At 34.4% G+C, this 11,491-nt stretch overlaps 1 protein-coding gene across 1 annotated transcript; it reads right to left on the bottom strand.

The window, feature by feature from the left end:
• Window positions 1-3,223: 3,223 nt before the first annotated feature.
• On the bottom strand, window positions 3,224-5,274 carry LOC128188353 (uncharacterized). Its single transcript, XM_052859342.1, has 2 exons — window positions 5,168-5,274; window positions 3,224-4,630 (listed from the first exon to the last, which is right to left on the bottom strand). Exon 2 carries the CDS (start codon window positions 4,628-4,630, stop codon window positions 3,941-3,943), a length of 690 nt encoding a protein of 229 aa, XP_052715302.1. The 5' UTR covers window positions 5,168-5,274; the 3' UTR covers window positions 3,224-3,940.
• Between the last annotated feature and the right edge of the window lie 6,217 nt (window positions 5,275-11,491).

Here is an 11,491-nt window from a genome sequence, read left to right on the forward strand (position 1 = left end):
GAGAAGGGTTATTTATTTATTAATGTATTACAAACCGTAATCATTCAGTTGTATATATTTTGATTACTTTGAATTCATTAAATTCATATTTGTCCCATCTTAAATTAGTCTTGCAGTGGTATTAGTCCAACAGATCTAGTTAAATATTGATAATATACATGTTAGGAAGCATGCAGACTTACAAACATTGGATTCCACACTTTTAGCAAAAAACAAAAATAAGAAAGTTATTGAGGTCTCTTCGAGGGTCCATTTATCTGTCACTTTGTCTGTGATCTCCACGAATCAGATGGTACAGTACCAATCAGACCCAACCTAACACCAGAGTAAACCCCAACTAAACCCTGGGTTGACTATCAGGTTTTACTTTGGGTTTACTTTTTGAAAACTTGGGTCCACTCGGGGTTTACTTTGGGTTTACTTGGATATTGCTATTGAGGTCAACAGTATGCATTGAAGTGTGAAGCAGACCTGTCTTCTATCTTACCATCCCACTACTTGTACATGTAATTCCTGACTCTTGTATATTCCTAATACACAGTTAGGGTGTGCTTTCAGGGGTATACTTCTGAAAGGGTTTACTCTCTGTGTCCACTCTGGGTTTATATTGGATTTACTCAGGGTCCACTCTAGTAATCCCAAAGTAAACCCCGAGTAAACCCAGAAAGTAAACCCAGGGTTTAGTTGGGGTTTACTTTCTGTTAGGTTGGGTCTGATCGGTACTGTACATATCTCAAAAATCCTTTAGAAGTTTTTGCTGTGAAATTTAATCATGATGACTTTTTATGGCATATAAAGAATATCCTTACGATTTCTGAAGGCAATTATGTCAATTGCCAAAGTCATAATATTATTTGGTTGGTTTTTTTTGGTGTGAAATTCAGCCTCAATATAACTAGATCTTAGATCCGCTCACTAGGATCGCGATCGTAGTGAGCGGATCCAAGATCTAATTTTAATTAGATTGTTGTGAAATTGTTACTTGAAGATTTGATTTCCCTTCATTTCCACATTATAACTAATAGCAAGAGGCCCTTGGGCCTTACTGCTAACCTTATAAATCATATAATTATGCTATATGACTGTGTGGAATGTTATATTTATACCAATGTATATACTCAATGAAAACTGCAAAAAATGATTAATCATGCAGTAGAGAGACTTTGTGAATCATTTGCATTTAAAGCTGACATGAATTCATAAATACGCATTATTTCCCTTTTTATCTCCGACTACCGCCATATTAGTTGTGGATTTCTATTGTTCTGCTCATCGATATACACCCCCTATATAAGGCCGAGAGCACTATTCAAGCTTCACCGCATTCAGGTATTTCATACACCCGAACACGTTTATACTTTGACGAAAAGACGTGCTGAGACGCGTTTTGAACAAAAATTATATGACAACCACTGCACTGGCAAGGAATATCCAATGAACGACAAAACAAGACCGACTGAAATCCAGGCACATGTACTTAAAAAATCCTCGATAATTGTAGACTGCTTTCCTGTGTCTGTTATAACATCGCAAATGTGCAAACCACATACTGTGGCAGATCAAGCAATGTCGCATGGATTTTAGAAACGGAACGTTTTTGTAGAAACTGATGGAAACGATACCAGGTTGTTACTATCTTGGATTTATTATCATTTTGTTACTGTGAAGCGACACACATGTTTGATGTACATGGGAAGTACCGGTAAGACAGCACTATCTGTGCAAAAGTATACGGGTGCCTTGGAAATTCTTTCTACAAATAAATATATTTTGAGTTTTATTTATTGTTGTTTCCTTTATTCTTTATTACAAACACTGCTATGTGTAGTTCAAGCATTTAGAAGTCTGTGCAACATGAATGCCTCGATCGGAAAGCAACCAACCGTAACTTTCTCAACCTGTATACCCCAGTGGCAGTAGAGGAGCGATCGAATCTAATATGGCGACCCAATGCTTTTATGACTTCATGTCAGCTTAATAAAGCTCCCTTCATAATTATACATGCAAGATAACAACAATCAAATTTTCTATCTGTATACAGTAAAACATGCTTAGAACACAGGTGCTTAAGGACAATCGACCCCCCGACCCCCCCCCCCCCCCCCCCCCCCCAGTATATAGACCCCCGGGACTTAATTCTTTTTTTTTTTATTAAATTATCCTTTTAGGACATATTTCTAATCTAATTTATTCATTCATTGCCCAAAAATACCTAAAACAAACATTTTTAACAAATCAGACCCTCTGTGAATACAACATCTAGAATCAACGGAAGTAAGGGTTTATCTCAAGGAAGATAACTCATAACATTAATTTTTTTATTTTCTCTTTTATGTCTTCCATTGTAATACACTCAGTATGAGTGCCTTCTTTCAGATTTTCCAGTACCCAAGACGATAAAGAAGTTTTCATGTCTTCGTGGCTTGATAAGAATTCATACTTCTAATGAATTGTACTTTTTTCGAGTTTGCCATGCAATTGCTCTGTTTAAGAGTGGAGTTATCTTCCTTGCGATAAACCCTCCCTTCCGTTGATTCTAAATGGATGGTTCAAAACTTGCAACTTGTCGGTGAAAATTGTCCTAATTTACCCAATAAATGTATTTACACGGGCATGGCATGCAGATATTCGGTGAAGGGAATTATTGGACTACTACATATAGTCACCGTTTTTACTGGTAGATGTAGTTTGATAGTACATTTCAACAAATATTCATCAGCAGTGCCTTGCTGGCAGACGAAGTTAGCAACCTTCTTGTATTATATATGTAGAGGGTCTGATTTTTAAAAAAATGTTTGCTTTAGGTAATTTTATGCATTGAATGTATAAATTAGGTTAGAAATATGTCCTAAAAGGATAATTTAATTTAAAAAAAAATGAATAAAGTCCCGGAGGTCTGTATACTTGGGGGGGGGGGGGGTGGAAGTGGGGGTCGATCCTGTCCTCAAGCACCTGAGGCTTAGAAGTGCCAGAGCAGGGCGGTTTTACTTCTTTATAAGCGTAATTCCTTATATCTTCAAGTTTACAATAGATAAAAAAGTCTCCAGGAATAAAAATCACTTCGCAGTAAGCGTCAATTCATTATAAGCATGTTTGCTATAACCATGTTATACTGTATTTACGGTACCGGTAATGGATATGAAATATGGTCAATATGAAATGAATACTTCTGCTTGAAATTTTTTTTTTCAAGAACATGCAGAAATAAGCATGAACTCAGATAAATTTTTTTTAACTTTTAATAGTGTATTTTACAGTTGCATTTAGAATACACATATCAATATATGTTTCACAGAAATTATTAACTGGACTTTCTCATAGTTCAGTAGTCTTCCCAATGCATGATGAAATCAATCAATCAAATAATGATGACAAATATCATCAACAAATGAAATTATCGGAATTAAACAATCAATCAAATGATGATGATAGATATTATCAACAAATTAAATTACTTGAATGATGCAATCAATCTACAGTATATTGATTACACTTACAATGACTAAAATGAGTCACTTCAATCACAAGACAAAATTCACCGAGCAAAAGAAGCATGTATTGGTAACTACAGAAATTAACGTGCTATACAGATCATCTCAATTATTATCCACTGATCTAGAAGGGGTTTTTTGCTGTGAAAAATAAGGAAGATCTGTAATTAAAAATAATCTGTCAAGACATTTTCAATGAAATATGGTATACCAAACAAAGAAAAGCAAATTTCCAGGCAGATAATAAAGAGGTTAAAGTACTATAGGAGTGCCCTGGATAGAAGACAGCCTACTGTTAACCCCTCAGATTTAATTATAACTGATCATTTCTATAGTGGGATATTAGTATTTTACTGAAATTCCTAATCTCATTTCATAATAATACAAGTTCTTAACCCGTTGCTTTCATCTCATCAACTCAGAACAAACACATTCCATAAAGTGTGTACTTAATATAGAGTTTTAGGAACTGACCCCCTTTGAGCTTCCTTATCATATCCCATTTGTTTTGCATCTATATCTTTAAGAAAGTATCCATGGTATCCAACCTTGAACATTACAACACCAACTAAAAACACGAAAGCAAATGTTAAACCTGACTCAATATTCATCAATTTTTCGCGTTTTCTTTTCAGTTGGAGTGTTCCATACCCAATATGACTAAAATTGTCTGAGTCATGATCCTTTGCTTTTTCTTTTTCTTTTACAGCCACACCTAACTGCTTTTCCCGTCGTCTTTGGACTGATATATCTTGGTATTTTTGCAGAACTTCTTTGTCTAAATCGCTTTTCACTGGCTTTGGTGGTAACTTGAATGGATTGTATACCTCCTCCTCGGGTTTTGCTAGCGGGGCTGAAGTAGCCTCTGATATCAGGCCTCTGTCATACATTCTCCGGGAGTGAACGTTGCCTAGGATGGCGTAGGCATCAGCTATCAGATGAAACTGTAGTTTAGAATCCTCGCTGTCGCTGACATCTGGGTGATGTATTTTGGACAATTTAAAGAATGCTTCCTTGATTTGTGTTTGGCTGGCGGTAGATGGAAGTTTCAGAACATCATAGTAAAAAGAATTCCGCGTGTGGCGATGTTTGGTGGCGAACAAACGGGATTGCAGGAAACGAAAGCTTCTTGACAGCATCTGGAAAAGAAATGGTTGCCCACTGATCACTGAAAACATCTGCAGTGTGTTTCTACACATTTCCTTAACTATATGCTGGTTCCAAACCTGATCTATACGCTGTCCCAAGATATTCTGGATTTACATTTTGCTTAATTGTATTATATTTATAAATACCCCAGGGTTCAAACGATGTTCATTCAAATATATGAAAAAGTTTCCAAGATTTCTCAGTCGAAACGCCCCTGTTAGCTTATCAGTTTTCAATGCAATGCTAAAAAAGTGATGTCTACGGGGATTTTGTATTGCAGCAAGCCCGGATGATAACATTGTAAAATTGCGCGATGTAATCCGAGTGCATTTCGAATGGAGAAAAGATGTTAAGATGATAATGTGTAAATGAAATTATCTTGGAAATTATCCCTTTCAACTAGGCCCTATTTCAATTGCACTTCTTTCACAGATATATGTATTTTTTATTAAAAATCGTTCAAATGTGCTGCATAAATATCTTGGGACAGCCTAAAGCGGTACTAATCTGAATCTGCCAACGCTTACCTTTTCAGCATAAGCGATAACCCCAACGTCCTCTATGAATTTTCGATCACTCGGAACTACTCGGATGTCTCGCGCACACGATATTCCGGGTGATACTAAAACAAGTCCCAAGGAGAAAACAAGTCCCACGTAAGTCCCGCGGCAAATGCGGCTATATATCAATATAATTATGATTGATTATGATTAAATGTGATAAAATAATCATAATTAACACAACAAAATATTTTTATAAGTTTTTATTACGGATTTATCGACGAAAAATCAAAGATGTTGGTAAAGATAGATAACTCGTACGTAGAATTCATACGACAGCAGAAGAAATCTGTATGCCCGCCGTTTATTGATGGATAATTCAAATTTTCTTTAACAAAATAAAATCTAATAGCAATAAAAAAAAATGACTTTATATTCATTAAATAACACAAACTAAGTAAAAGTTGGGTAAGTAGACAACTCCTACGCAGAATGCATTCGCCGCCGAGAAAAGAGCACACCTGCCGCTTACCTGATGGGCGATCTTAATGTTTTACTTTTATTTTCTAACTTAAAAAATGATCATATTAATATTGATAAAAAAAAAATACCACATGTATTGATAAGCACTCACTAAATTAGTAAAAATCATGAAAGTAAAAAAAAAAAAATTTAAATATTTTTATCTGTATTTTGTTTATTGTGTTCAATTTTATAAATGATATCGAAAAAAATTCATCAGAAGTATAAATCAACTGTATTATATTAGAATGCGCAATAACATGCGCAATGCAAACTAATTTTTATTTTTAACACGATTTTTACGTTGTGCGGTAGGGGAGCATTGCCATTTCGCTTTTATGACGTTATGATAAAATGAAGCTTTGTAGGAGTACGTTATAAGAAATAACATAAAAGAAAAAGTAAAAATTGTACGCTGTTGAAATTTTATATACAGAATGATGCTATCCTCGGGGACATTTTCCTCATTTTTTAAAAATGAATCCATTATACCAATCATCATTCGTGATGGTCCAAATATATAGCAAAATTTGGTGCGTTTTAATATTTTGAGATGGCCCCACAAAAAACCAGACGGTAGAATTTTGTGCTTTTTACATAAAAGGTAGGAAATGATATTACTAATCATATATAACAATTTGAGAAAAAAAGCTATTGTAGTATTTTTTTAAACTGCTTTGATGTGCGGAAAATGACAGTTTCCAATATATTCTTATAGTAAATGTACCTCTATTTTGAGATGGTCCCTAAAAAGAACCAGACGGTCGATTTTCTTGAACTTTCGCAAATAAACTAGAGTTGGTTCAAATTACATATGGTTAAAAAATAAAGAGTTATGCTTTTGTAGTTTTTCCGCAAAAAAACCCAAATCGGCCACCTTAAAATGACAAAAAACGCGACTGGCCACGAACTTTTTGGACAACCCTCGTACACCCACCCAGTAAATTCAAAATTTACAACAGGACAGAACCATGCGTTCATTCAGAGTATTTTATTTTTTTGGGGGGGGGGGGGTAGGGGGGGTATTCAGGTTTGTCGGCGGAGGGATATTTTTGGTCATTTTACGATGAAAATTTACGAAATTTGATTTTTTTTCCGGGGGGGGGGGGGGATTCCACCCCATCCTTCGAATCCCATCTAGATCAGCTCATGAAAAGTCTGTTAGTGGTGAAAATCTTCCTAAAAGTCAAAGAAAAAATCTTGCATCTACTCCAAAAGAAAAAAAAGAAAAAAAAAAGAATGATGACTGAAAAAAATATTTGATGGAAGTTCATGAGTTATACTAACATATACATGTATTGTTATTAAATTGTTATTGTCAGCAAGAACATTCTAGTCTACGGCAGCTTACCGTTCACGAGACTGTTCCACGATCTTTGGGTCTAAAGACCAACTCTGTTTTAAATGTTTTTTTTCTACATAATGAATGAAAAATCGTGTTTCAAAAATAGAAACCAGCGGAGATCGTCATATTTTTCGAAACCCGTATGATTAAAGAGAAGGCTTTGAAAACAGGTATAAATATATAGTTGTTTGCTTGTCAATTTTCAGCAAGGAATCAAGCTGTTTTCTCGAGATTTCCATTATATTCCCCCAAATTATTCGGAAACCTATGGAAATCTATACATATGTTAAAAGTAACTTTCTACTGAAATAAATGTTTTCGACTTCTTATTTTATCGAATTATTCATAATAACTGCTAGAATCACACAAGCGTATATGTATACAAGTATGTATATTTATAAACATGCATTTCTTTCTCTCTTTCTCTGTCTTCCCTCCTTCTTTCACTTCATCTCTTTCTCGTCTTCTCCATCCATCTCTCTCTCTTTCTTTTCCTCTTCATGAACGGAAAAACCATTCAAACATCGAGAGAGAAACATACTTATATATATATGTAGTTGAACCAGCGTTTAACTGTTCTAGTACATGTATTTTTTCAATCCAATTAAAATACATGTATAGGGAAAATTATCAAGCAAACGGGATTGAATGTGTAGGAAAATAAATAAATAAATAAATAGCTATAGGACATGCACAAAAAATCTGTGCCAATATATCAATCATTTTCAAACTGATAGACATATTTTAATATTTTTGTAGCGAGTCGGTAAGAGTTCCACTGCAACATTCACATTCTAAATGTTCGAAAAGCAAAATGTCATTCCGACAATTTTAATGAATCACACTGAACAGAATGAATCGAAGGTCGAGAAATGTTTTAATTTGATAAAAACAGGGACGTATATACTAAGAATATACGTCCCTGATAAAAAGAAAGTCAAGAATAATGCAAATATTATTGATTTTTTAATGTATATACATGTATATTTATTGACATGTGCATATGCTTTTCATACGAAAAACAATCATTCACTTCACTTTCCCTCAAACGGTTACAGGCAGAGTTTTGTATAAAAAAAAAAAAAGAAGCGGGACCATTGTCACAATCTGAACACGAACACGTTGATTGATGTATTTTTTTATCTTTCTATAAATCATGTACTAATTACAAAATAACTTGCTCATTATTCCCTTTACTACTTTACTATAATATTTGGGGCTAGTGGAGGGGGGGGGGGGGGGAGGGGACTACATGTCCAAAGATGATTGGTGATCGTTGGCTCTACCTATACACGTGTATATATACACGTGTTAGTTTCTTGTATATTCTGTGTGAATTGAACGGTTTTTTTGTCGCTTAAGAAACAATAGACCTTCACCTACCTGTATATTGGGAGACGACCGTGAAGCACACCGTGTACACAACCCCCACTCTCTCTCTCTCTCTCTCTCTCTCTCTCTCTCTCTCTCTCTCTCTCTCTCTCTCTCTCTCTCTCAAATGTTTTAGGTGACTAGGAAAAATAACAGTTATGAACGAGTAGATCTACGAAACACAAAAAAGTTATGTTTCAAAATACTATGCAGTCCACTTTTATTATTCCCGTTGATAGAGCAAGGTCGCTACATGCAACACAATTATCAGAGTTTCTGACACCCAATTAAAACTTATATGTAATCTTTATGTAATCTATATGAAATTGACGACGAATAACACTCAATCCTTATATATCTCATGTACACTTACACTGAACACTTAATCAAAAAATATTATAAGTCATCAGTGTTTTAACTAGTCAAACTTAAGTATAATTTCTATAGTACATTCATAACCATGAACATTTAAACGTGTGTTACTATCTTCGAGAAGCTTATAAAATACAGAAAAACAAAATTGTTTTTGTAAAGGAAAGTATAATTCATTATTATTTACGAAACAGACCAGACATATAATAACCAAGAAGATTGCCATGTCATTGAGTTGAATCATTTTACAACGTTAAACATTGAACCGGGTGCTTTTTTTTTCCTCCATTGAAAATTGAAACCAAAATATACCCGGTTACATTCGTTACACTGATATCATGTAAAATTTTGCTACAATCTTATGAATGGCGTATGTAATATTTGTTTTTAGAAACAAAATCAGGACTTGAAGATTTACATTTAGTTTGGTGAACTAGGCAATGAAAGTCTTAGATCTAGATATGAAAAAGAACAGGCTAACGTACTTGTGTAAGCATTCCAGTTTATAATTATTTGTTCTCCAAAATTCATAATTTTAGTAAATTTATACGGAGAAAGAATATACGTTTAAAGCAAAGTGCACGAACATTTTCGTATATACACAATCAGTTCTGTACAATGTTAGTAACTGTTTACATTTTGAAAAATTGGAGAAGATGTAAGAATTTTTCTTTGGCTTTGTAGATGATTTTCGATTACATACTTTTCATGAGCTGAATCTAGATGGGATTCGGGGGTGGGGGAGGGGGGGTTGGAGTTCCGCCCCCCGTGGAACAAATCAAAGTTCTTAAACTTCCTCGATCCCCTCCCTTAACAAACCTGAATATACCCCTCAAAAATATTCTGGATGAACGGATGGTTTTTATTACGTTTTAATATTAATAATAATCATGTATACGAGGGTTTATTAGAAAAGTTCGCGGACAAGTTGACTTGTGAGCGGACTATTTACATGATACTAGCGAAACTTTTCAGATTTAACTTTTATTTTCTAAGAAATATGAAACGATTTGTTTGTTTTAAATGCACCATAAAAAATATACAGCTTAATTATTTGATGAATATGCTTCACGGAGCATGTCAATTTTTTTTTGTTTTTTTAAATTTTTTATATTTTGTACGCATTTTTCCTTCTTAAGAAAATGTACCGTTGAAGTGCATAAAAATAAACGATATTTCATATGACATCACAATAACTTCTGAGGGTCATTTTATGAAAGTTTTAAGTTGAAGAATTTCTGACCGTTTTATCGCCGAACTTGGACGAACAACGCTTGAAAAATGAGTCAAAAACTTTGACGTCTGTTATATTTATGGACATCTTGGAGCACCGGGCCGTCATTTAATTTTGTGTGCACGCAGGAAAATCTTCGATGGAGACCAAAGGGTTCTTATATGAATGCTACTATTTTTTTTTTATAGGAAAAACGTTTACAACTTGAATCACAGAGATTTCAAATGGTAGTCATTTAATAAAACATGCGCCATCCTACAAAGTTCACAGTAATTTTGCCGTAAATCACTGTCCGCGAAGTTTTCTAACAACCCTCGTACGTACAGTTGATTAAAAAAAACAAAACTAAGGTAATGAAAAAATCATATCCATTAATATAGGTACATGTAGGTATTCGACAAGGGTAATTTAAGCGTACACGTGTACATTCCTTCAGGCTTGTGTGTTTCGTATAGACTAGTTATTAAATCTTTCACTGTACTATAATTTATCATAAAAGCCTCGGTGACAGGCATAATAAAAAAATTGTATTAATATGATCATTTTTAAGTTAAAAAATATAAAACATTAAAATAACCCATCAGGTAAGCGGCAAGAGTGCTTTTTTCTCGGCGGGCGAATGCATTCTGCGTATGAGTTGTCTACTTACCTGATTTTTACTTAGTTTGTGTTTATTAATGAATATAAATTCAACTTTTTACTGCTATTAGATTTTATTTTGTTGGAGAAAATTAAAATTATCCATCAATTAAACGGCGGGGATATAGATTTCTTCTGCTACCGTATGAATTCTACGTACGAGTTATCTACCTTTACCAACATCTTTGATTTTTCGTCGATAAATCCGTAATAAAAGCTTATAAAAATATTTTGTTGTGTGAATTAATATTATTTTATCACATTTATTCATAATCAATCATAATTATATCGATATATAGCCGCATTTGCCGTGGGACTTACGTGGGACTTACGTGGGACTTGTTTTCTCCATGGGACATGTTTTAGTATCAGCGCGATATTCCTTCACCAATCACATCCGAGGTTTGTATGGAGCGGAATCAGCCGAGGCTACAATCGCAACTTCTGAGAAGTAGCGATTGTAATATTACCTACACCAAACCAAAAAAATACAAGTTTTTAAAATCATTATATTGTAACATTCTTCCATTAACTTTCTATTATGTAACGTGTTACGAATGTAATATATTAATCTTTAATTTAATAAGTTTTGCTCGTCGGAGATTTACGGAGACAGCCGAGCGTCTGGTTGAACGATAGACTCGTCCTCTGTCTCTATCGTCTATCGTGCATATCAGACCATTCTCTCACCAAAGGTTGTGTAGCACGACCTCTGGTGAGAAGATGATATCAGACAGGCATATATATCAGCCAGTCTAGTTGAACGAGACTAAATTTTGCAATCGTAACTACTCGGCCATTTCCGCTGGCGAAAAATAAGCCAGGTAGTTATTTCGATGTTGGCATCGGTAGCAGGACTTTTAGGCCC

The sequence above is a fragment of the Crassostrea angulata genome, chromosome 6, assembly GCF_025612915.1.
Source record: "Crassostrea angulata isolate pt1a10 chromosome 6, ASM2561291v2, whole genome shotgun sequence".
NCBI lineage: Eukaryota > Metazoa > Mollusca > Bivalvia > Ostreida > Ostreidae > Magallana > Magallana angulata.